The sequence below is a fragment of the Ambystoma mexicanum genome, chromosome 3q (genome assembly GCF_040938575.1).
Source record: "Ambystoma mexicanum isolate Mex_15411 chromosome 3q, UKY_AmexF1_1, whole genome shotgun sequence".
Classification (NCBI taxonomy): Eukaryota; Metazoa; Chordata; class Amphibia; order Caudata; family Ambystomatidae; genus Ambystoma; species Ambystoma mexicanum.
In genome coordinates this window covers 601,419,813-601,447,470 of record NC_090926.1, presented here as the reverse complement: position 1 = coordinate 601,447,470, position 27,658 = coordinate 601,419,813, and the positions used below count along the sequence as shown (strand labels likewise).

General features: G+C 42.9%; 1 protein-coding gene across 2 annotated transcripts in view; it reads left to right on the top strand.

Annotated features, from left to right (window-relative positions):
* Nucleotides 1-27,658, top strand: part of GSG1L2 (GSG1 like 2) — a 625,141-nt gene that overhangs the window by 349,558 nt on the left and 247,925 nt on the right. The window contains exon 3 of one of the 2 annotated variants that reach the window (XM_069654468.1): nucleotides 134-286. The exons of the other annotated variant lie outside the window; for it this stretch is intronic. Coding sequence (XP_069510569.1) covers nucleotides 134-286 — 153 coding nt within the window. The remainder of the gene's footprint in view (nucleotides 1-133; nucleotides 287-27,658) is intronic. 2 annotated transcript variants of the gene reach the window in all.

Below are 27,658 nucleotides of genomic sequence, written 5' to 3'. Positions count from 1 at the left end.
CAGTTAAATGCTAGATGTGTGGTTCTCTGTGAGTTACGGCAGTTTTTCTAAAAATGAAATGTGCTCTGTTCATATGAACCTTATTGTGCTGATTAAAATGTCTATATTGTGAATGCGTTGCGTGCCTGTCCAGGTGTGCTGTGGCTGTCCATTGTAGCGGAGCTGCTGTATATAACGCTGCTTCTCACTGGAGTGAGCCTGATGTCCACCGAGGTGTTCCACTATACGACGCTTATCGATGGCTTGAAACTGAATGCCTTCGCCGCAATAGTCACCGTACTATCAGGTACATTTTATAATATATTTATAGTAAATGTATGAACTGGAAAGCCATTCACTCGGATGCGGTAGAAACTCGGTTTCCATGGTATAATTTCAAAACTATTCAATGTAAAATATTTCACTGGTTGCGTCTAATTTATGCTCCAATTTCTAACCTGCACGAGGAGTGACCTTTAATTAATAGAACTGTAAAAGCTGTGTGTTCTGACACTCCTGGCGAGCCAATGACACTGTTAGCAAAATGTGACCCGATAATGAAATGTCTGCATTCCAGATGGTGCAGAGCAAGAAAACAAAGCTATTAGTCTCAAACAAAGCTGCTTGGGCTTCTGCTCTATTTACTGTCACGCTTCCATCTGCAATGCCATGATTACAGGGAAAACTCATCATTACTCAGAGTCCAACTCTTCCTCGTCACTTTCCTTACTTCATTGAGAGGATTTCTGCATCCATCACCAAACACAGTTCAGCATCCAATGGATATAATTTCTTCAGAGAGCCCCTGGCGGATCTCCTTCACCTCCCCGCTCTCCTGTGTCATGAAAATGCAACTGTGACCCCCCACTCTGCCTGTAAGTGCCCATGCCCACATACCTGAAGCTCGTTTGGCCAGTGACCAGGGCAGGGAGGTGGGTAATGAAGGTGATGAGGAAGAGTTGTACTTGGAGTTCTGATGATTACTGTATTTTATTGTAGTCATTTATATGGTGCCATTTCTCCATCTGTATGGCCACAAGTCACTTTGTGGTTGGAACGCCCTCTGCGACTGAAGTCCCTGTATGGGAACATTCTAAGAGTTTACTTTAAAATGTTTGTGTGCATTTTGCCTGGTTAGGACTTCGGAGGACTGGCTGGGCCCCAGTAGGCAACCAAGAGGTCAGGCACAGGGGTGGGTGCTGTCGGCGGTTTAAGATAGAGTACTGGTGCAGGAGAGTTGAATTTTGGGTTACATAGGTTCCTGCTGGATACTAATGGCAGAGTTGTTGAGGCTGGTCAGGGGTTTCAGTGTGGATGGCTATGACCAGATTTGAAATATCCGTAGCTGCATTCTAGAGTGCCTGGATGGGAAGCCGTGCCTGTAGCATGTGTCCACAGAAGTGGTGCGCTTTATACATAACTTGGACGGATTTTATGTTAGCTGTCATTTTCTTAGGGCTCTCAAGGTGATAGACTGGTTGTTCGAGTGAATCTTCTGGTGGGGTTAGCATACTAAATTTGGCAAAAGACTGGACATTCTTTGTGTGACAAATTGGCTTCTGCCCTGCATGAGTACAAGGATGAGTAGATGCTAAAACGCCAACTCTGTCCTCACTGTTCTACAAACCAAGAGCCAACACAATCATAAAGGTAAAACACGCACGGTCAAGAGATATAACTCCTTCACCTTTTGTAGTAACATGGGGCGAGGGCAGGCTATAAGAGAGGTGTGCATGTTATTCAATAGCATACCAAACAGAGAAGTATAACAGTCCAAAATACAGATATGTCCAATTAAGGTTATATAAATATATATATACTTTAATTAGACACATCATGTACTGTACAATACTAACCAGAAAACACTGTAAAAACCCACCCTTTGGAAGAATCACAGAATATGCCCAGATAGAATAGATGCAGCACTCTGGGTGAAGAGACGAGGTTAGATAGGCATTCAAAAAATCACAATGTTCAAAAGGATATTTCTTGAAGTTGCAAAAAGGGATACGAATTACCTACCTATTCTCTAGGGCCCAAAGGTGGACAAGGGTCATAGATATCAGTGAAATACCTTCTGCAAATGTCTTGGTGGTTCAACAGTGTCAAACCAGGTTTCTCAGCATCAGCAGCTATGTGAACCCTGTCACAGGTGTGGCCGTCGCAGTGGTCCAACGGTAAGCAGGCAACACGACAGGGTCAAATGGAAGGAGAGCTATGGTCTTGAAGCATCTACTCGAGCTGTGCGGATCTGTTGGTTACCAGTGTCACGATTCATGCCCCTGACCCCCTGTAAGTGATTTCAATCTGGCACACACCCAAGTCTCGCCCAGCGTGTAGTGCGCAAATTAAACCCTTATTTATTTTTATCTATAAGTTCAATATTCTGAACGATATACCACTCATATCACACCCTTCTCCTGAGAACCCCCACCGCTCCCCCCGGTCACACTGAACCAGGAATCAGGCTAGTTTTCAAAGATAAATATTTATTTATATATTTAGAATTTAAATCACAATGGACCTCATTACGACCCAGGCGGTAAGGGTTTTACGGCGGCGTAAACAGCGCCGACCCTTACCGCCTGAGTACGAGGTCCCTTAGCGCCATGGCGGACTTAACACCTGCTTTTAGCAGGTGTTAAAATCCATGGCGCTAAGGGACCATGGAGTTAATTACGCCACCGTAATTTACGGTGGCGTAATTAACGCCTTCCCCACTCCCATTATGCCCTATGGGGCAAAAATGGGAATGGGGAAGGGTAAATGGGGATTGGGGACTTACCGCCCCGCCAAGGTCGGAATGGGGCGGTAAGTCCGCCAACCACCATGGCGTAAACGTAGTTTACGCCATGGTGGTAAAGTCACGGCCCAGGCGGTAACTTACCGCCTGGGTCGTAATGAGGCCCAATATATTTTAATAGGTAACAACACTCACCAACTGAATAATATCTTTAATGCACTATGAATCAAGTAATGAGCTCAAGAACGAATGCAGCACAGAAAATAATACTTTTGGGTTGGTTTGGAACAGGTAGAATTAGGGTTAGAGGTTCCCCCTTCAAAACCCCTCAACCCACCAATAGGCAATTAAATAGATGTGAGGAGAGAGCAGGTACTCAGGAATAACACAAATCAAACAGAACATCACCCCCATCTTCTCCCTTAAAACACAAGAGATGAACGGAATTGACTTTTCAACTGTCAGAATGGCTTTGAATTTGTCTTTGGAATTGGCTGAGCAAAAACACCAAATGTGGTAAAAAATACATAAATTATTATAAATTCCGATGGGAGCCGCTTTGACCAGATGCAAACAATCACAAGCAATGATTTAATCAGAAGAAAAATTTGAAATCTCAAAGTCAAAGTAGGAAATAATTTAAAGCTAATTCACACTTGTACCATTTTTCAGAATGTCAAATCGCGGCAAACTTTTCCTTGTGCGATTTTCGCTATAACGGGTCAATCACACTGTGTTAGGCAGAAACCTGTGCAGTTCCCTCTGGGACCACTGCAAAAGATTTAGGACTACAGGTGTTTGGCAGTAAACCCACTTGGTAGCAGTCTGTACCACACAGATTCACTTGGTAGCTGTGGCTGAGCAGTCAAACTTCCCTCAAGAAGAGTTAGGCAGTATACAGAGTATTCACAATAGGTCAAGAGAACACAGTAGAACAAGTAAACACTGACCAGGGCTTTGTGTAAAAGAGATATAATTATTTATTTTAAAACCACATCTAGAAAAACACACATACACTAATAGTAAGCAATTCAAAAACATGGTCACTAAAAGATATACACTCCCTTAAAAGAATAATTAGACAAGTCTTAAGTAAAGCCCCAATTATTTTCAGACAGCGGTGAGCGCTTAACGTAGATGGCACTCTAATAGTTTGTTTTAAAAAGGGAGAGAAGAGCAGAGAACAAGAAAGAAACAGATCCCAACACTTTTATCAGAGCATAACAAGAGAGGAAGGCAAAGTAATACCGTGAAGTTAGAGTTCAAGAGGCCGGATCCACTTTCAGAGGATCCAAACGAAATGTGTCCAGGGTCACACGGTTGCAGTGCACAAAAGTCTTGTAAAGGTTCAAAAAGGAGTTGGACCAAAGAAAGGGACCAGTTAGAGGGTCAAGGCGGCCAGCCCAGTCCAGAAGGTTAAGGGGTTATTATTACCTTGTAGCAATCTTTAGAAAGGGAGGCCTGGCGGACACGGTACCTTAAAGTGGTGAGAACGCTCCAGCAGGGGCAGTTGTTCCTGGCAGTGGGTGCAAGTCGGTGCTTCGTCCGGGAGAAGAGAGGATCTCGTCGTGGAGGAAGACAGGAGTCCGTTGCACTGCCAGGGAAGAAACCAGCCGCTGAGTTTCTCAGTTAGAAGGAGCGGTCCGGTGATTCGAGGATCAGTGGTGAGTGGCTATCCGGCTGCCGGGGTGCTTGGCACGGGCAGTTCGACCACAAACCGGGCTGGGTTGCAAAGAAAGAAAGGTACACTGGTTGTGCCCTCCAGTCAGGGGAAGAAGCCTCTCCAGCCGGGAGATCTTCTCTGTCGTCGGGAAGTGGTGAGTCGTTTCTGCAGGGCTCCACCGGTGGTGTTGTCGTGGTAGGTCGGCTCAGCTTCTCCCTCATCAGATTCTCAGGTCCTGTGGCGACTTCTGAAGTTCCAGTCCCCAAAGCCCTGCTTTTATGCAGAAAACCCCCATTCACTCAGCCTAGCTGTCACTCAAACATGCTAAGTGGTGAGCCGGCCGGCTCACCACTTGGGCCAATCACACAAGAGTGCAACCTGAGTTACCAAGGTAACTCGGTCCAGGGTGCCTAAACCCCCTCCCACACCCCTGTGGTAACCAGACAGAGTGGCACCACTTTTGGAGGCTTCTGTGGAGTAGCCCGCCAAAAAGTGGAACAAAGGGCTCGACTTGGGTTGGTGTCACAGAAGAGAACACAAACGCCATTTTAGAATCGAGTCTTGGCAAAAAATACCAACCGGAGAATTAATATTAATTAAATAAACCGGCGGTATGTTTGAGGCTATGAGAATTAAATAATTAAAGTTGGTAGCCTCGAACAATGGGAAAATCCCATAGGAAAATGTTTGCGGTCGAATATAAAAAGTAGTTTCCACTGCCACCAGCCAAAACTCGATAAGGGGGGACGGAGACGTGCCCCCTCCACTAACAGACCCCAGGGCAATCGAATTGCCCTGACCAGTACGTCCACAATATGATGGTTTGTACTGGTTTCTGTTACAAATTTGGGACTAGTAAAGCCAATGGTGACTTTACATGCCCTGGGAGACAGTAGTCAGTCCCAGGGTATGGAGTCTATGGTGGGGTGTCACTATGACACCCCTGTGTTACTGCACAGAGGGTGCTGTGTAACACACATATGAAAAACACATGAGACCCTATGGAGTAAAGGACCCCATAGCCCATAAAACACATTACCAGTCAAAGGAATACCATAAATCATGTCCAAGAGTGGGAGAAAAAGAGTCTCACTCTTGGCAGGAGGAAAAAACAAACTCCAGAAATCCAGCAAAGCTGCTGGGGGACTTACTAGGTTAGGAAATTCAGCCTAAAGAGAGAATTCGCCCTAACACACTGTTAGATAGCTAAGGATGTTAGGTACAAGTAGGAGTTGAAATTTCACTTCTATCATAAAAACTGAGGGAGTTATAGAGGTTTTAGTAAGAGGTGCTTTTGCAAAATAGGCGCGAGAATGGAAAACAAAAATTCGGGTTTAAAACTGACAGATAGGTTTTCTTATACTATGTTAAGGACTACAAAAAAGAGAATGCCACACAGGACTCAGTCATTCACGGCCGCTCATAACTATTCATGTGTGATACTCTAGTTTCCGTTTGGTTTGAGAATTACTTTTCTTAATCAAATCAATACGAAGTTAGGGTTTAGTAACACAGATGAGAGAAAGGTCAGCACAAGGATAGTTCTAGCAATACTATGGTTCTGAATTAAAGATAGGATGGGTTTGAGATTGGGATCATACAATGTTGATACATTATGGGTCACAGTTCTTCCTATTAATACTTACAAAATAAGTTATTAAATTGGACCGTCAGTTCTGGTCATGGATTGGGTTTGTAAAGGAAGGACAGCACATCAGGCGCTGGACTGGATCAGCTAGGCCAGTCACCAGATGTGCACAGGATCTGCCCTTCTTGTTTCTTGGAATTTCGAATCATCTGGATAGCGAGTTCCTCAGGCAAGCCTTGTGGTGGCAAGCCAGATAGTTTCAGGACACTAGTTCAGAAGGCTTTCCCACACCACAGCGCTACACTGGGTTTTGAGAATAAGTTGAGGATTTAGACCTTGCTGAAAATCAATAGTTCTCTACTGCTTGACATGGTTCTTGGCATCTGGATCTGGAAGGATGTTAAAGCTGGATGTAGAATGCTGGAACAAAGTGCTTTGCCGGAATCAGGAAAGTGAGTGAATCAGTGAGTCCCTATGTGATGTCAGCTGTCTCTATAAATCCTTTCAAATGACATCACAAAAAGGGGGTATGGGCCGGCTTAGCTAAGCATGCCCCTGTGAACTGGGATTGGATCAGGACCTCATCTCCACCTTGCATCCGAATCATTGGATCAAGGACGGATGATGTCACATTTATGGTTTAGCTTTACAGTCCTTAGAAACCTCCCCTCAGCCACTACTGTCAAAATCGGATTTTATCCTAAATACATATTTCCACATTGGTCACCTCTACACAATCACACACAATGATTCCATATTTTATGTAGCATCTGTTCATCAAAATCCCGCAGCTGTGGCATCTTGTTTCACTTCTCTACAGAATTTTGTCCTTTTTGCCATGAACACTATTTCCAAACTTTCTGCAAATTTTCACAGATGTGTGTGTTTAACAAAGGGATGTGTGTGTACATTTTCACAATTCTAGTATTAATACAGTTCACATAAAACCACATTTATTATCATTCCTGTCCAGAATATGTTAGACAGTTCTACCGTCTTTTAAAACGTCCAGCCAAAAATTAGACTAACAACTCTGTCCTTTTTATATTTTTCACCATTTTGAATAACAAGTTATGAGTCTCTAAAATGTGTTCATTGTTTATTCTTAACAGCAAAAGGCCCCCCCTTTGTCTCTCCTTGGAGTCCAGGAGTAGCCCCCTCCTTTGAGGAATTCCTTACAGGAGCAGTTCACGACCCTTTCACACATCCGTTCCTGGGCTGGAGGATCTGCCATTGTTCATTCTCTTTTTGTAGACAACAGTCTGGCCTAACCCACAATTATCATCTACCAGGGAGTTTCTGCTGAAAGGATTTCCCTTCCCTTGGGAGAAACCTTCTTTTCCCACTCCTTGCAGCTCAGCCAGGCTAATTTATTCTTAATTTCTTAAACCCATCAGAAACCAAACTTGTTGCATCAAACATAAATACATTAGTTTCTTAGCTTTAAATCTGTGGGATCAAAAACACAACTGAGATCTGTATTCCTTTTAGCAACAATCCTTTATGTTTGCTAATCCGGCAGACTTTTAGTTTAGATACTTTGAAGTTTCATCAGGAGCTCATCTGGCAGCTGTCATTCAAAGGTAGCCCAGTGTACTGCATACAGATTTTGACAGGATCTGTCAGTTTACAGACACTCCAGTTTGTCTGTGGAAATGTTTTTCTCTTTACACTTTCAGACTTTGTGTCTTTGCCATGCTTCATTAGATTACATTAATTTTAGCACCAATCAAGATTATGAATGATGAGAAATGTTGTGTATAGACATTTTGGTGTTTTTAGCAACAAAGCAAATGTCATTTATAGGCACATTTTGGAGTTTCATTTGCAAAACGCTGCTTCTCTCTCTGCACTCTGTTTGCTGGTCATGGAGCCCACTGGGACATTTTCTGTAATGTGTGCTCTATCCCACCACATATGCACCATGGGTGGCAGGTTGTGCACCCATCTTTTATGTGTGTTTAAACACGCAGTTTTTTAGGTTTTTGGTGCACACAAGGGTTTTGCCGCCATTGTTGCTGTTTCTTGCACCATAACTATCAGAGTGTTGCCGCATAAGATAGCAGAGTGGGTCAATACATCCCACACCCCTCTAGCATAACAGCCCCCAGGCAACAGTGGGACTACAGCTCTTAAACTGGCCCGAAGGGCCTCTAAACACCGTAAAAAGAACACTTGGAGTCAGTCCTGGCGCCTCTGGCACCAGGCTCATTATCCGGAATAGGACAAGTATCAGCCATGGGTCTAAACCCAACATGGAGGCTGTAGCACAGTTCTGCTCCTAGAACTGAACTTTGCAGACCAGTGTTTTGGGTGTGGTTGGGGCATTCATGTCTGGCTGGCTATATAAGCCACGCCCAAACTGGAAGACACGCTTCACCTTATTCTCCACTCCTGTAGCGTTACGCTCACCGTGTCCAGCTCCTGATTACTTGTTTATCTCCGGCCCGATCCTGAAGCCCTCGATCTTGACGCCATCACCGACCTGGAAGAAACAAGAACAGCATTACTAACAACACTTACCTGGTTAAGCAGCGGATCCTGAAACCATTCTGTGCTTCGCTCGCTTGCCTCCCCGGAACATCACCGCAACCTGCAACGGTGGAAGAAACAAGAAGAGCATTATTAACAACACTTACCTGGGTAGGAGGCGGAACCTGAAACCATTCTTCGCTCCACTCGCTCACCACCCAGGAACATCACCGCAACCTGCAACGGTGGGAGAAAGAGGAGAGAGAACAAAAACAGCAGGTTAGCAACACTCGCAATAAATACAACAACAGCGCTGCGCTCCGCACATCAACACTTACATGTAATCTTCACCGCCCGGTGCTGCATGCTCATCTTCATCCGACTTCTCGTCAAGAACTCTAATCGCAGCCATACCTGCGGAAACAAAAGACATTATTAGAGAAATTGCATGGTCGGCAAAAAGCAACATCGAAAATAAGGACAAAACGGAGAGAGGAGAAAGGGGCAGATCAGAGACTGCAAAAGACACTATAACTCACCTGAAGACAGCAAGAAGAGTCGGAGTTACAGCCGGTCTGGACCTTATACAAGGGCCCATGGACCAGTGAAGCAAGTAGGTCTAACAGAATACCAGCACTCACAATGCACCCCTGCACAGAGAAGCAGGACGGAGAGCTCTACGCCTATCAATCCAAGGTGAGAAATAACCCCAGGGGAAAGGGCATTTGGGAGCAGAGGGAGGTGGGAGTTTCACCCACCAAGGACCCAAACCTAATTGCTCCATTCTCCTGTCATAGGTGCTAAAAGGCAAATAATGAAGCAGAGAAAGCCCGAGATAGCACACAGACGCCATATCTAGCATCGTGCGGTGCCCTCGTGGATACCAGGTGAGCATAACAACCAGGTCTAGTTCAGTGGTTGAGGATCAACAACACTCCAGCTGGTACAAAAATGCACTGGCGAGTCAAATCGATGCGATGTCTCAGAGGTCACAATTCGTGGAACACCAGGATCAGGTCAGTTGACTCACAGGAGCAGCGATGACGGCACTAGTGTTTAAGACAGCAACTCGAGTAAGACAAGGCAGCGGTATTTCATAGTTTGAGCCTAGACACAGATGCACTTTAGCTGGCGCAGTGTAGTGGCAAATAAGGGCGAATGGCAGTTCGAAGGACAATCGATGCCAAAGGGCCGCATCAACAATTCCTGCTAGATCCCTCAGTGGCAAGTTATGCTTGGATCAAAGTTTGGTACAGGTCATCATCAATAACAGGGATATTGGCTGTTCTGGATTCCAGGTGCTGTGAGTGCCACTCCAGGGTTTCGTGGTCCAATGTCAGTCTATTTTCAGGCTTCAAAACACTGGGGAGGCTGGCACACACCTTCAGGGGACCTACAGCACAATGAGGCCCTAGGCACAGGGTGGCTGGCAGAGAGGAACACGTTTGGTCCAGCAGCAGTGTAAACCCCCAATGGACCCTGGAATGGTTAGGGAGCAGTTCGTGCTTCTGCCTTTGGAACCTCTGCCTTCACCCCATTACTGGAGGACTTTAGAGAGGACTGCTCTCTCAGCAGGGTACAACAAAATCTTAAAGATGGTTCAAGATGTTTTCAGATGATTCAAAGAATTGGTGGGAGACCCCTTCTTATATAGTCAAAAGTCCTGAGGTGATTGGACTAAAGCTCACCTGTTTCAGGTGTCCAATCCCTGCTCTTGAAATGAATGGACTTTGCTCTTATGATGTCACACCCAAAGTACTTTGCTCCAGACGAAGTGAAGGAGACAGGAAAGAGAAAGAGAGTGTAGGCTCACTGACATGCTCACCTACCACCAGAAAACTATCGACTGATCGCCCTCCTTGACATTGAGAGCAAAATCTTTGAGAATTCTGCTGAAGGAGTTGGAAGGATGGGCAAAGAGGGAAAACATCCTATCAAAGTTCCAAACAGGCTTCAGAGGTGGGATGTCCACAACTCCTAATGGGCTAGTACTTAATTTGGTGAACAAGCACACAAAAGATGCTGAAGATGGGCAAATATATGGAGCCTGGGTTGACTTTTCAAGGGCCTTCGACCTGGTGATCAGAGAGCGTCTCTGGGCCAAACTAAGGGACTGGGGAGCACCAAGGAGCCTACTGTCCATGTTAATTGAACTACACAGAGATACTTCACTGATGGTGCGACTGGATGAGGCTGGACATCTCATCGACCCGTTTAAGGCTGAGAAAGGAGTAAGACAGGGTTGTCTGGGCACACCATTTTTTTTCAATCTATACCTTGCAGACATGGGCCCCTTTTTGCAGTCTTGGGTCTTGGCATCTCCAGGGTTTAGTACAACAAAGGTACACTTGCTCACCTATGCTGATGACATTGTCCTTCTAGATAGGACATCAGTGGGCCTGCAACACCTGCTTAATGGGTTGAGTGAGTATGCTAAACTAATTGGCCTAATTATTAACCCAAAGAAATCTAGGGTAATAGTAAATAAACATCCACGGAAACAAGTAACATTTGCACGTTGGGAACTGGAAGATCAGGTCATCCCGAGAGTGGAGGAGGTGCTATATTAGGGCTATGTAGTATATGGCTCAGCAACAATCTGTAAAACAGAAAAGGACACTAGGGAAAAAATAGACAGATTAGTGCCAGAGATGAAGAAGATCTATCATAAACTTTGCAAATTCTCCATTAAGCCCCTACTTAAATTCTATGTGGCAAAAATAATACTAGTGATCCTGTATGGCTTAGAGGCCAAGCCAATATTGTGGGATACAAACTGGCAAAAGGTAGAAGGCTTGATTTGGAAGGGTACTCTCGGGTTGCCAACAAGCCTTCCAAGGTCAGGCCTCAGGTTAGAACTAGGTCTCAAATCATTGGGATCAATGGCCGACTGGAGGCTACCTTCCATGTACAGGCATTATCCTGCCTCTGAAAGATTCCCTCTATGAGGACATTAAACTACACCTACTAAATCATAAATCAAAGATGCTATCTCATCTGGAGCAAAAGGTAAAGAAAATGATGGAAGAGGTAGACACCTGCATCAAAGTCCTGATTTCCAATTCACTGAAATTCAAAAAAGAAATTGAAACAAGGGATTGGGTCAAAACTGTGGAAAATTCATGACAAATCAAACCTCGGAATAGCTTCCTGGTAATGGACAAGAAATTAGGCCATCTACCAAACTACCTGATGAAATGTCCAGACTGGGAAACCAGAAATAAATTCCTAAGAATGCACCTTAACATTAGCCACACTGGGGAAATACTGAATATAAGAGGCCAACGGTAAAATGGAATTAAACTGTGTAGAATTGGGAAAAATCCAGCCAAGCAAAGTCTGAACGATCTGCTGATGAACTGCGAGGGCACATGGGACATAAGAGTAAATTGCTTTTCCAAATTTGTGGAGAGGAATGGTTGCTCTCTGAAAACCTTTGGAATATGCTGATTTCGGGACAAAAACAGCCATAACAATAGTCATCCAGGTCCTATCAAGGAGTGGTATTATTTGTGATCAACAAGTACAGACTTCAGAAAATAACCCAATAATAGGACAAAAGAGGGCAAAGTAGCATATTCCGAATGTTCCTCGAAAAGGAACATTAAACAAAAGAAGAAGTGAATGTAAAAAGGAAAATCTAGTGATATGAAAAAGACTGATAATTGATAAATATGCTGAAATGCCTTCTTTCTATTCTCAATTTCACTAATCTGCTTCTTTCTTCCCCTTCGACTTCCTATCTCCCTCCTGATAATAGTTAGCCACTAAACAGAGTCTTTGATCATAGTGAACATTTCTCTTCCTAATAATTGAATGTTGTAAACAAAAGCATTTTACTTATTTTAAATGTCTTCAATTTGTAAAGGTTGTTGTACAACCATAAACACATTAAAAACATTTAAAAAGGAAGATATAGTTGCAGAGGGGTTTTGGGCATGTTGTTGCCACATCAATCACATGCAACGATCATGATTTTATATATCATTTTTAAGGCAGTTTAGTGCAGTTTGGGTGTTTTTGTTAAAGCAATAGGTAGTAAATTATTTAAATTTTGTGCATTATTAGAAGATAAATAATAATTTTGTGTTATAGGGAATGGGTAGCATATATTTTGTTAAAGCTTTTAGACGCTTAGCTGATGCTTTCAATGATGAGCAAGACACTGGCCATTTTACAGCAATGCCTCAAATGAACATACACACAGTGCCATGGATAGAGAGTTAGGTCCTATTGTTCTGCCCTGGTCAGCTTGGAGGAATTTTTGTTTTTTGCTGATGCTCAGAAAGGCCTCAGACAACAAGAACAGATTTCGCTGTCACATTGCTCAGCTGTCAGTTGATGTTGCTAGAGAGAACTGTTCTCAGCAATTTGACAGAGAATTCATACAGTGGCATCGTCCCACACGATAAGCTCATCATTATACAATGTTCGTGAAGGTCAGGTGAAATTAGGCTGAACATTTTGACACAGTGGTGGTGCCATGGAAAGTAAACATCAGGCTGTCAGCACACTGCCCCCTAGGGGTGGCAGGAGAAAAGGGAAGTTGAAGTTGAAGAAGGAGCATGATGTTCATTTGTTCCAGACAACACGTGGCAGAGTGTCTAGAGACGGGGGTCGCAGAAAGACAGCACTGAGTTTGGTTGGAAAGGGGGCCTATCATGGGAACATATATCTAATTTGGAGTAGCAACATTTTTTTCTTTCACAGGCCTCACGCTCAATGGGATGATCCAGTTCAATTGGATGTAGGGGTTGAGGTCATTTGACTAATGCTCAGTCAATCAAAGTGCCAACTTTCAAGGACATTTGGTAAGGTTGTAGGATGTAGTTGTTCAGCCAATTGGATTATTGTATTTCTTTTATTAAATGTCAGTGCATTATGTTGCTTGGGTGTGTTGGGTTTCTTTGGTCATGTGAAAGGAAACTCCCTATCAGATTTTGCAACATTCAGTGCTTTTTGGGGGTGAGTACCGACCAGCCAATGAGAAGGTTAGAATTAAAATGTTTTTTTTTTGTTTTTGTGATATGCAAATAGTGTGATTATTAGGGTATGAAACCCCATGGGGGCATGTTAAGAGTTTTTCCTTTGTGGTCTGATTCTCCCAGCCGTATTTGTAAAATGCAGCTGTGTTTTTTTCTGCATGGGTGCATTTTATTTTGTCTTCCTTTGTATTGTATTGTTTTATATTATTTTGGTTTACTAAGGAAATTACACCTCTACAAGAGGAAGAGATAATCAAGATGGGAGCACCTTCCAAAAACTGTGCAAACCCCTCTCTGGCTACCCTAGCTCTGCCCGCTCTCATCCCTAATAGGATCAAAGGGTCTTTAGAAATGCAGCACCCTGGCTCTCTGGTAATGGGTGAGCTTCTAATTTTTCGTTCAAAGTGCAGCTTCCTGTGGAGTGGCTGTCCTGGGAGAAAGGGTGTTACCAACCCTTACAAAGGAACAACGAGAAGTAATCCCAAGGCTAGCCTTATCAGTGGGTAGAGGTGGGTCTTGTCTGGAAGGAATAAACATAATCCTTTCACGTCGAACTGGGACCAGGGCTGACACATGTGCAAAAGCAATTTAATGTGGCTGGGATAACTTTGAAAGATGCTGGCCACCATACCCTAACTCAAATGTAGCTTATTTGTACAGTTATATATGCCACTAGGCCAACATCTTCAGGGTTAGGTAGTTTCTTGGACAGGGGTGCATATTTTAAATGCAGCTCCTGCATTGCAGAGACTTTGGTGTCACTGCAGCTGTCAAGAGGGCACCTGTGGCCTCTGAACCTGCTATGTGCCACTGGTATAGCAGGCACTGCGAATCAGCATACTAATGCAGAAAGGCACAAATATGTTCTATGGCTATGGTCTGGAGCTTATTGAAGGGGAATCTGATTGGCAGATGTCCCTTTCAGCGATGGAATTACCTGTATAACTTTATTTAATACAAATAGAAAAGCCAAATCTTTCACACCCTTGCCAGATGGCCATTCATCACAATTATCCCCTAAAATCAGGGCTTTAACCCATTGTCCCTCTTCTGTGCGTACATCCTTGAAAGTATACCTAACCAACCTAAATGAGAAATTGCCCTCAGAGATGGAGACCACTCAAACGTGGCTCTACAAAAAATATAAACATTCATTTTATATAGCTTTATATTTTTACAGGAACCATAGGTGTGAGCCTTTAATACAGGTGGCTACCACATCACACTGCTACTGACAGAACACTTTCCCTTGAGGATGGATCAGAGTCTCCCCTGTCCTTATGTGATACATGGAAATGAAGGCATGAGCCAAAGCCCAGGTAACAGCTCTGCAGACATCCGTTAAGGGGATGGCTCTAGCCTATGCCCAAGAAGTTGTCACTCACGTAGTGGATCTTTCCTGCACTAGTGGGAGTAAAGCAACCTTTATGCATTTGCTATGGTGGATTGTACCCATTTGCTCAGGATAGCAATGGAAGGGCAAGTCTTCTGACCAGTTGCCCCAAACGTCACGAGCATGTCAAAAGAATCCACTCTGGTCAATGTATGCAATCGGGATTCATCTTCTGATGACTGATGGGGAAAAAGACTGAAGTAAAATGTGAGTGATGATATGTACGGCTGGCACAATCTTTGGCAAAACAGAAGGCTCTATGCACTCTGTCTGAGAAGACTTGTAAGTAGGGCTGAGAAGCAAAAAGAGATTGAATCATGCATTGACAATGTGCCAACATTATAGCGATCAGAACTGTGAACTTCATAGGGCTTGGCCTGAAAGGCCTTGAAGAAAAGTGAGAGATCCCATGCCAGCAGAATCATTCTTACTGTAGGCCTGAGAAGCTCAACGCTTTGGAGAAGCCACAGGCGTAGAACATGTTGACAGATCACCTTCTAGTTCACGAAAGGTTTGAATGTCACCCACTGTACCCATATAGTGGACACAAGGTTGACACGGAAAGACTCAAGATGAACTCTTATTGCAAAACACCAGGACATTGAAAGGATCACCTTTCAAAGGACAAATAGATTATTTTCACACCATGCCAGTTTCCTAAATAATAATGAAGTGCCAGATGGAAGAGAGCATTCTGAATCACCACTGCTAGCTCTCTTGAGAACCCTCTTTTCAATAGCCCCTCCTTTTCAATCTTCAGGCTGCGAGACATATGTTCATGAGGTCTTGGTTCTCTAGGTCTACATGTGGAAAGACCAATAAGCATTGGTTAAAGTGGGTGAATCCATTCTGGTACCTGGACCTGCTTTCTCAATAATGGGAAACAGGTCCTCTGATCCCCTTCTCTCCATATCCACATCAACAGTCCCTGCATAAAGGGAGATGGGGGGGGGCGCATAGAGAAGGCATCCAGGCTATCAACATGACATCTAGAGCCCAGACCTAAGGGTCTTGTTGCCTCGAGTAATATCAGAATATCTTTGTCGAGCTGGGGGATTCAAAAAGATCTATTTTGAAGTGGGCAACTAAGAGAAAATGCTGTGAAAGACTTGAAAAGCCAGCGACAGAGAGTGCAGGGACAGGAATAACTGACTCAGAGAGTCCACTGTCTAGTTCTCAATCCACCCCCAAATGTGAACAGTGCACAATGCCAGCATGTGGACTTTGGCCCATTTGAACAACAACATTGCCAATCTTTTCAGAGAGACCACCTCTGACCGCTGATCCTGGCCTATGTAAGACATGGCCACCCTGCTGTTCATTTGATCTTTCACCATTGAACCTAGAAACTAGGAATGGAATGTCCTCAAGGCACTAAATATCCCTGCCAATTTCTTCCAATTCAATAACCAGTGAGAACATATTCCCAGGGCAACTTGGTTGTACAAATTGGCCCCCAGCCCCTAGCACTGGCATCTGTTGATGCCACTTGGGACTGAGAGAGAGAGGCAGCAAAATCCCCTTGAGATGGCGGTTTCTGTTGAAGCTCCAGATTACGGCCTGCCTGACTGTTAGCAAGGAGGGCAAGGAACTCTCCATATTATGCCTGATGGGAAAAGAATGCCTAAGAAGGTGAATGATAACTGGCACGAGATGTAGGCAGGCTCAAGGAACCACAAACATGGAATCTGCCATGTCCCCATGAGTCCTCTACCCAGCCCTTGCCATTGCCTGTGGGGTGACTGAGTGGCTTGATAAGATGTGTCTTCTAGAAAGGAGACTGTCCCCTTGTCTGTCTGAAACCTGGCCCCTTTAAACTTGTAGTCTTTCTGGACCATGACAGGGCACCATTTCTGGATAGGTTTTTGCACTAAGAAGAGAATGGAAAAGAATCCTTCTGTCGTGACTGCTGGAGTGACTTGCTCTAACGCATAACGCACACTTCTAAAGCAATATGTGTATAACTCCCAACAGGGCTTCATGCTTCTCTTGGTGTTTGGGTAGTGGCATCTCATGATGCCTTGAAGACGGCGAGGTACAATTTACCTTGATCTGGTAGCCTTCTCTGCCTACCAAGACCATGCATACATCCATGATCTCTGCTTCCCAAATGGCAAGAAAGCATGGCCTCTCTTTGTCTTCAAGTCCTGATGGATAATCAGGAGCGAGATATGGAGGAACAGCTGCCATGGCTGGAGTAGGTTTACATAAGGTGCTGAACTGGGCTGCCTAGCGCAGTTTGTTCATTTGCTGAAAAAGGTACCAAATACTCCTCTGGGAGAACTGGTTCATGGATACTTGCCTGACAGTTTGCATCCCTCTGCTGACCTTCCAAGCCCCTTTTTTTTTAATAACAAAACCAATTTGTTCACTGAACATTGTCAAATGCTAGATCAGAGATCCATTCCACGGTTTGTTTCTGGATCTCTTCAATTAGACTTCATCAGCCCCTCTGTTACTCAAGGCCTATAGGAAGGATTTGAAGTCTCAGTTTGCCACATGAGCAATGTATGAGGCTGAGCATGGTGCCAGACTTGGCCCAGCAGCAGATGTTTTCAATGCATCCTCCACAAGAGGTCCCTTGAATTAGCGGGATTAGCGTCCCGAGAAGATAGCTCTATGTGACCAATAGGGCCCTATATCCACCTACACTGCTGTGGCCAGAGTGGATTATTCTTTTACCAGGTGATGCATTTTCATGGGGAATTTAGGGATAGAAGCTTTACCTGCATCTTTCCACTCCCACAGAATAACGTTCTGAATATCATCATCAAGTTACGGTTTCCTCCTTCAATAATGATGTAACATCCTTTGGGACACAGCACCCAAAATGTCAGTTTCCCTGTTTTCCTTTCCCCTAAACTCGAAAAGGTTGCATAAGTTGAAGAGGATGATAAGGAAGAATTTCTTCTATGAATTTTTATTTGCCGCTTGCCCCCCCTTGGGCATGTTGTCTGTATCTTATCCAACTTCTCCAGGTAAATCTCCTGCATGCTAGGTTTATGGGTCCTGTGTCTGCTCTTCTAGTTTCTAATGCCCTTGTATTATGGAGGTGAATTGTTGCCTGGCTAGCCCAACAAACACCATTCAGCAAAACGTTTGTTCAAACTCACTCCCATCCACTCCTTTTCCTACTACGTCCTCATGGGTAGGATCCCTGCCAAATTCTCTTTTGGTTTCTTCCTGGGATGCCACTTCCAAGAACAAATTTCCACCCAAGCGGCCCTGTTGCCACACGGACTGTCACTGCTGGTCCTGGGTATCTGACAGCCACACAATTGGGTCTGTGAAGATAGACAAAAAAATAAAAAGGAAGACCCAGGCAAGGCAGACCAGGGCTTGTGGTCGTCTTTTGATGACCTGGGATAAAGATGTCTTGGCTGAAGGAGAAAAGCAAGTGCTCTCTCCCAAAAATAAATAAGCAAATACAAATAATCTCCGTTGGTTAGTTAGTGGTATCTGTCGAAGAATGCTGACATCTTTTTAATTATGTTGGAAAGTGACGAGGAAGACGGGCAATGGGGGTGATTTCTGCTTTCCTTACTTTGAAACTGTGTATTTCAGAATTTCACCACACGGAATGGTAAAATAAATGGCAATTCCATGTTTGGAGTAGTCATTTCACTACTTCCGAGCTCAAGGGTTGCATTAGAAAATGTATTGGCAGTTCCAACTATTGAGTTTCTTCTAATTTGCACCACTGGGTGCATCTGACCGCTCCTATTTTCCCTGGAATTTTTTTTTCCAAATGCATAATTTTCCAGAAAAAGATAACTTTGCAAATAATATTGATATTGACATCCACACATGATGCACTGGTCAATAACTGGTTTAGATAATGAAAACCCAGGTCTTCCACAGCACACAGGAATATTTCCTTGCAGCTTCAAGTAATGTGTGTGCCAATCAGAGAGTGGGTGCATATTAGACACATATCTAGAGCACATCAATGAAGCAGTGCCAAACAACAGGTAGCCATGACCCTAAAACGCAATCTGCACTCTGGAGCCAGTCAGCTCCATACCCCAGTTAACACTGAAGCACTTAATTAAGTGCAATCACAATGCATGAATGAGTGAACGATGAATACGGAACACAAGTGTAACAATGTAATACCATATCTACTACATATTATTGAGACCCTCAACGCTATCCTTGTATTGTGTTTTATTGTGCACTGCTCTGTATGCCCTTATCACCGCTGCATTTCACAGTTCTATTAAAAAAAAACAACACGATGTAAAATACACATTGAACAGGCAGTTTTGTGGGTCTCAGTATTTTCTAGTAAAATGGGATTACATATTTAACACTGTCCAACCAAAGATCATTGTATACGCTGATCCAAGAACCATTATGGCTATGCATTTTACTAATTGATTAGTAATTAGCTGGTCAATACTAAACCATTATTACACTGTGTTGCATAATTATTTTACATTCAATAATAAAGGGTATGTGTACTCCAAACACCAGCCTTGAAATTGCAGTAAAGGTCTCATCGGACATGATATATCTTTTATTTGATGGCAAAGGAGAAGTCCTCTTTGAAGTTTGGGAACACCAACATTCAGTAGACAGATAGATTTGTTAGAATAGTAGTTCAGGGAGACAATTTAGGGCCTGACTCTGAGGTGCATGCAAAAATAGGAAAGTGTTCTTCCATGTGTTGAAAGTATTCTCTAGTTTCTCTTTTGATATTTTCTCGAAAACCAGGTCCCTGTATAATGTATCATTACAGACCCACCGTCTATCAAGTTGTGCACAGGGTCCGATCTCCAGACTTAGTCTGCACATATCGTGATCTGACCACCCTACGGCTTGAATTTCCATGTCTAGCAATATGTAATCGATTCTGATGAATGTTTTGTGCAGCGGGTGTAAAAGGTGAATGCATGAGTTAGCGAGTGTGTTGTCCTCCATGTGTCTATTATGAAGTGATCTCGCAAAAGTGCCCTCAGTGCATAGCCATGCTTAGTAGCCGGAGGAGCCGCACGGCCCTCAAGGATAACCAGACCTGAAATGAGTCTATTATGTGGTTTAAGTCGCAGCCACAAATAAGACGGCTGTTTTCCAAGGCACTGAGGGTTGCCAGGGCTTCAGTACAAAACACGATGTATTGCTGATTGGGCGCATATAATGAACTGAGCGTGACTGCTACGTGGTCTATGTTGCCGTTCATTGCCAGCAATCTTCCCTCCATCTCTCTCTATACCTGCAAAATTTTAAGGCTGAGAGTTGACTTGATCAAGATACCCACGCCTGCTCTCTTTGGTGGGCCTGAGGACCATAATGTTAACCCTAGTTCCTTTCATTACAACCTGCACTCCACCCAAATCTTGAATTTAGTTTCCTGCAGGACAAGAATGTCTAGACCAGATTGCTTAAATTCACACATTACCATCAAACATTTTTGAGGCGAGTTCACTCCCTTCACATTTAAGAACCGAACCTTAATAAAATCATGAGGCTTTTTCACATTTACCACCAGTCTTTATGACAGTGTCCCCAGACTGATCCGATTCCTTGCCTGCACCCCATTGTGTGTGTCTGTCTAATAAAGGTAACTTGCTCCATTTTACACGCCCCATGTAATGTTCTCCAGCAACAATTGAAATGGTAATAAATGTCCATTGGAACCCCAAGTTCCCCAGAACCCCCGTCACTTCCCACCATAAATTCGGAATGGGATTGCGACTCGCCCGGTGCAGGGACGCTTAAAATATGTGAGGGTCAGCCAAGTGAGGCCTGGCCAAACAACCATAATATTGTTAACTCAGCAAACAATTACTAATATATATATATATATATATATATATATATATATATATATATATATATATATATATATATATATATATATATTCAGTGAATACTTTTTGTTAAAGGGATGTTATGGTTAAGCTGTGCTACTAAAAACCTATCAAATTCAGTGAAAAACGTTGGTAAAGGGACGTTATGGTTCAGTTGATCTAGGAAAAACCAAATTGAGTGCAACACTTTTTTTGAAGGGACATTTTAGTTACTTTGCACTAATAACAACCTATCTATATAATGGTTATTACAAGTAAAATAAAAAACAAACAGAAATATGCCAGATATGGTAAGATAAGCAACAACAACTCGCGCCACCACTGTGCACTGCTCAGACCAACACACATGACATCAAAGATGACATCACAAATGTCATTAATGGCATCATTGATGACATCACATGTCTGCCCCCCTCTTTTTTCCTTTAATGCCATCTGGTTTTCTTCAGTAACAGTCAGGAACTAAACGTTCAAAAGGTACTAAATGTGTAGATGTATCCTTCAAATATGTTCTTACAGTAATTCCCTTAGAGTCCAGACACATAATATGACACATATACGTAGGGGAAGAAGCAGGCTTGTAAGATATCAATCATTTCTGCACATGAAGATAATCAGCAAGGTTATGAACACTTTCTTACTGTAATTTCCCTGTATATGCTCATATTTGATACATTGTACTCAAACTACTTTCCGTAGGGTCCAGTCCAGTCACATCACATGATAAATATACATAGGGGAAGTAGCAGGCTTGAAACAGAGCAATCAGTTCTGTGCATGAAGAGAATCAATTACATTATGAATACTTTCTGGTAATACTGCTGATTTTTTGCTTACTTCACTTCCCTGTATATGCTCATATTTGTATGTGTTTTGGTCTCTTTATGTTTTGTCTGTAGTAATGCAATTATATAGTAAGTGGGTTTTATTAGCTACTAATTACATGTTTCATAGTACACAAAACTCTAATCTGAAAGCATTTATCATTTCACTATTCAACATGGCAAGAATATAAATGTTGCACCTCCATCGTTTATGCTGCACACAATGCCTATGTTTCTGTAGAGAAGGATCCAAGTACCCCCACCTCAACCACTTTGCCCTTATTGCCTATATGTTGGGAACCAGATTGTGAGACATGAGCAAAAGCATTTAACATACAGATAGTAAGGAGAATCCCGGAAACAAGGTTCCCATTGAGAAAACCATAGTTGCATAAGAGTCAGTATGATGGCCATTTGAATGAAATCCCCGAAGAAACAGGACAGCTGAATGGAAGAGAAAAATGGTGACGTAACCGTCACACAAAGCAAGCTGACGTACATAGAAGGGTTTCAGGGACAAGAGAATGAAGAGATTGTATAAGGCATCAAGAAAGTATCAAAGATAAGTGACATCTTGGGATCAAGATGAAGAAACTTATTTTACAGAACTGATGAAGATATCAGGTCGTTTTACACGTGTACTTATGCAAGGAAACACAAATAGATGAAGCATTCTTGAGGCTAGCTTTATAGTGAATAGATTGCGGCATACGCCAACTTAGGCATATATATAGGAGCAAGTAAAGAATGGATGTTTCCACTATGTATCATAGCAGAGCTGGACTAAAAAAGGAAGGCATCTTTTCCAGTGTGTCGCAGTTAAAAACAATTGAATGAATTAACAGGAGTGAAACTTAGAAAGGCAAGGCTGGATGAGCCCAAAAAGCCAAGGTCGTATCAGGCTAGGGTGAGCAGATATTGGATACAAATCACGTGCAAGAATGATACTCCTGTTCAGAAGGCATAGACAAAAACAAGGAAGACATCAGAGGTCTATTAGAAAATAGTATTTTAAATGCACCAGAACCTCGATTTTGTGGTTTTCAGACACGTGGAAGGATGAAGTTGGATGAACATAATGACCACACCGACGCATGAGGGCAGAGCATGCCTTCACTCCCCTGAATTGACCAGAGCAGAAAACATTTCCAAGGCTGAGTTCAAAGCCTTAATTAACAGCAGACCACTGAGGTGATGATAGACAATATGCTGATTGGTGGGAAGCACCTGGAACACCAGCCTTCTTGCTGCTAACGGAGGTGGAAAAGTACTGATGGAGGTTAGAGTGCCAACCAATTGCAGGGGGCCGTGTGATTAAGGGTCCTATAGTTTGTGTAACCAATGGGACGTTGTGTATTTAATGACATTCCTAGTGACCTGTTTGAGGTGAGGGCTTAGTTTCCCCACCTGATGTTATGGAGCCTATCACTTTCTTAGACTAGTATGGAATGTATACTTAGATCACAATAGTCATTAGGTTTTTGAAGTTTGCCACATAGGATGACGTTAGTAAATACATAGGTTGACGTCATCAATGATGATTTTGTGTTATAAAAGAATGCTTTTTTTAAAGATGCATTGAGAAACTATGCACTGAGATGGCCGTTGATGTCTGGTGAACTCCATGTTTTAGATCATTGATATTAAAACAGTTATCTTTTTGCCAACTACCTGAGTCATTTCAATTATTGATGTTTGAGTAACTTCTGCATCCCCATTCATCTCAAGGGTATTGATACCTCATCTTAAAGGGCTGGAGTCTCCCAGTTCACGTGGTAGCAGAGGTGATGGTTAAAAATAATCGCACAACCTCTGCCATTTCGGCTGAAAGGACGTGAAGCTCCCTGTCGATAGCGGAAATATGTTTAATTATCAAGCTTGCAAGCTCATGTGAGACGGGTCCCCTGGTTTCAGACAGAATCCCCTCTCGGCGTCTACAGGAAGCTGAACGAACATAAAGTTGAAAAGGCTGATAAAGAGGGGGACGATCCTGAGAGACGGAAGTAAAAAAAAAGTGAATGGTGAGTAAAAACTGAGTGAGGTGGCAAAAATTGTGAATGGGCAGTGAGTGGAGAAAGTCATAAGAAAAAATGAGGTTGGGGTAAAGTAACTTGAGAACGATGAGTGTTGAATATTAAGTAATTGACTTGAGGAGAAGCCAAGTAATTTAGTTATTGAGTAATTTACTTGAGGAGAGGCCAAGCAATTGAATTATTGAGTAATTGACTTGAGGAGAGGCCAAGCAATTAAGAGATATTGTGAGAAAAGGTGCCACGATAAAGAGTATGCCCAGTTTCCTATGTCATAAAGACGTAACAGAAGGAACCATTTCTAGAGCCCTATTTATGGTTGACGTAGGCCATAAACTTGGTTAAAGACAAGTTTAAAGAGAACGGTTCACATCCCAATCAGGCTATTTTTTGGGGTAGGACAAATCTTGAAGAGAAGACTGAGATATATGTGGCCGGTCGAGTATGTCTATTTGTCTGTTTGTTTTATGTGACAGTAGATGATGAAAAATTGATAGAAGTGAAAAGGAAAACACAAGATTTAAGAAGAAATTATTTATTTAGTGGAATTGAATTGATAGTGTTTAGTGAAAAGTAGATTAACGTAAAAAAACGTGATATAGAGGGTTTGGGGCCTACGACAATTGGTGGATGCTCATATTGTTTTGTTTTTCTGAAACAAATTTTTTAAATTTGGAAAGAGTAAAAGTGAGTATAAGTGGCGGGTCAAAATGGAGGATATTACTCCACTTGTACATCTCTGCAAACAGTTGCAGAAACGCGCACCCAAACTTAAGCAGTACAGTGCAGAAACGGTTAAGTGTACGGCAGATAAAATGTTCATGCCATGGCCACAAGGGGGATCACTATCGAAGGCAGTTTTTCAGCATATGATGACATATTTGCATACAGCAGGATACACAGGAAAAAAGTTAGAAAAACAATTAGCGAACTAAGAGCTATGGAAAACCAGAAGGAAAGAGAAAAGCCACCTCCTGAAGACTGGATATTGAATGTATGCAAAGAGGTGGGTGAGGATCCTTATGCTCTCCCTGCCACGCCTGAAGCAGACGGCGATAGTAAGAGAGATGACAGGTTGTACCCATTAAGGGAGCTTAAGGCAGTGACAGGGTACAGCAACCCAGCATATGAGTTGCCTGTGCAAAGCAGCGACAAGGGCCCAGAGAACATTTCTGGGAGAGATGAGAACCCTAAGGTCTCAAGGGACAAGGAGAGATGCGATAAAGAGAGAAGTGATTAACTAAGTACATCCTTATCTATGAGATGGACGGGTGTAGATGACAGGACGAATATGCAAAGCCAATCTATGGCAGGCTCCACAACAGAATGACCAAATACACCGGAATGGTTCCAATAACTAAACAATGCAGGGCATTGACGTCATTCAAATGATACATTGCGTGTAATAAGCGGTGGATATTTATCAGCAAGACTTTTTCAACGGAGCTTTGCCTTGATAAAGACCTTTGAAGGTCGAAACACGTGTTGGCACATGACTCTGCCATCTGGGCATATGAAACAGCATATGAAATGCTGGAACATGGACTATAAAATATAATTATTAAAAAATATGCAAAATCATTTTTGTTGCTCTCAAAATAGAATTTGTATATGGGCTGTTCATGATGATGCTGAATATTATAAATGTACAATGAATGAGCTGACAGCGCATCCGATTGTGGAACAATTATTGTTTTTCCTGTTTTGCTAAGTGGGAAAGAGGTGCTCACTTGTTCCCCCGGATGCTGCAGCCAGTTCTGGAATTCTTAATATTAATCCTGTTAAAACACACAAGCTCAAGCGCTCCAAATACCTGGTACACCTCGGTTGTACTGTTTTCCATCCTTAGATATAGGATGGGAAATAAAGAGATGGAAAGGAGAAAAAGATAAGACTGATGAGTTAGCACTTATACAGAACAAATGGATGGGTGGTCAGATTTTGCTCAAACTTGATGGTAAGAGCATGCAGGATGTAAGGCAAAGGGAAGATCGAGACGAAAAGGACAAAAAGGACGAAGAGAGGAAACATTGAAAGAAGATGGGGTAAAATGGAAAGATAGACAAAGACAGGAACAGTTGTATCAAGATGAACAACTGAAAAAGCAGGAAATGGCAGAGGAGCAAAGAAAGTATGACAACAGACAGAGAGCAATCGAAGAACGAGAAAGATGAAAAAGCTAGAAAGAAAGAGAGAAGAAGAGGAGGAACCAAAACGAAGGGATAAAAGAATACGAAGATGAAAAGACGAAGAGATACAGAGGGCAAATGAGAGGAGAGATATGAAAAGAAAAGAGGAAGACAGGGTAAGAGAGGAAGCAAGGAAACGAAGAGAATTTGATGATGATCTAGAACAAAAGAGGAGGCATAGAGCATGTGATCTGGAGCGTGTAGGAAACGAGTTAATCAATCCTAATCCAGTAGTGGCATGGGAGGACATAGAAGAGTTCTTCCCAGCACATTAGCCAATAGCAGGTCCATCTAGCACAAATCTACAGGATGAGTTTGTCTCTAGAAGCATTGGGGACGCTATCGATAAAGTCTACCATGATATGAGGACTAAGAAAGTACTGCAGGGGAAGGGTAAAAACGATCGACTTGAGAGTGTGCAGTTGTTCGATAAAGAGGGAGCCTCATTTAGTTTTGAGCCAAAGGAACTGTCTTTAGATAGATGTACTCTGAATAGAGATGAAGAAGAGAGAAGTCACACGAGTTGGGGACAGGATATGTCAGACAAGGACAGGGAAACCTTCCATGGGGAGGAGGAAGGCAATGCATGTAGCCCTGAAGGGTGTTTTTTAATGGACAAGGAAGTAAGATGGTTGTATCTAGACCTACCCAAATTTCGGACGTCGGAATCATTGACGGGGCTAGATGGACCTAGAGGGCGATCCCATGGTGAGAGGGGGACTCACCACCTTATGTGAGCAGGTTAAGGTCACTGCCAGGTAGAAGGCTGTGCAGAGCCATTGTCCCTGTTATGAACAGACATACAATGGGGGAAGAGTGTGAGTTTGGGGTTTCACAGTTTCCCTTGTTACAGAAAAGAGGACACAGGCCACATTATATACCTTGGCCACAGATGAATAAGGATAATTTAAGGTATAAACTCCAGAGTTTAACTTCTGGTGCTGGGAAATGGATTCATGAGTTAGAGAAAATTACAGGAGGAAACACGTTAGCTATAGGTAACATTAAACTTATCCTGATCGCTATCTTTGGGGAAAGGGCAGATGACGTTTGGTCAAGAGCAGGGTATTCTAGTGTTGCTGTGAAAAACACTACTCATGATGGAGCACAGTTCAATAATTATAGGGCGGGAGTCTGGAAAGTGCTTAGAGTACTAAATCCAAAAACATCAGATATGGGAGCTATAATGGGGAAAAGATGCAGGAAGGGGATGATCCTCTTGTTTACATTCAGAATTTCCAAGAGCATTGGGCTTTGGAGACATGTGAGGCTTGGGGGAAATGAATACCTGTATTTTACCATATATTATGCCAAGGTCTGCCAGAGGCAGTACAAAAGCAGCTCGAGAAATTAGTGGGCATGGAAGCAAAGCCATGGTCAGAAATTCAGCAAACCATTGTGCATTTTTGCAGGCTGTTGCAAGAGAGATTTGAAAGAAAGACAATGTTACGAAAAGTGAAGAGGCAAAGTTAGTGCAGAAAAAAACTATTCAATTATGCCATTGAAGGGGCAATGTTGACTAGTGGAGACAGATTGGGTTCACAGCAAGCAGCAAGCATTCTGCAGGTGACTAATTAAAGGCAGTTGATCAATGTAATAATAGATTTGCACCACGGGGAAAGGGTGGCTTTCGAGGTAGAGGCTTCCAGAATAATCAGGGAAACTTCCAGAACAATGAAAGTGGGTTTCAAAACACACAGAATGATAGCAAAGACATGCAGGAGGGGCAAATTAGGAGACCTCCTCCTATATACTGGACATGTGGTATGTCGGGGCACTTTGCTCGCACATGTTGAAGTCAAGGATTTGTGCAGAATGCATAAAGGGGGACCACAAACCTGCCTGCATATTTGCAGCAGAATGGAGATGGGTTTGCTCAGAATCAGACAGTGCTGCAAACACAAGTGCTGAGAATGCAGACTTACAACACAGCAGGAAACAATGAATTCACCACAAGGACAGTCACAGCAGTCACACAT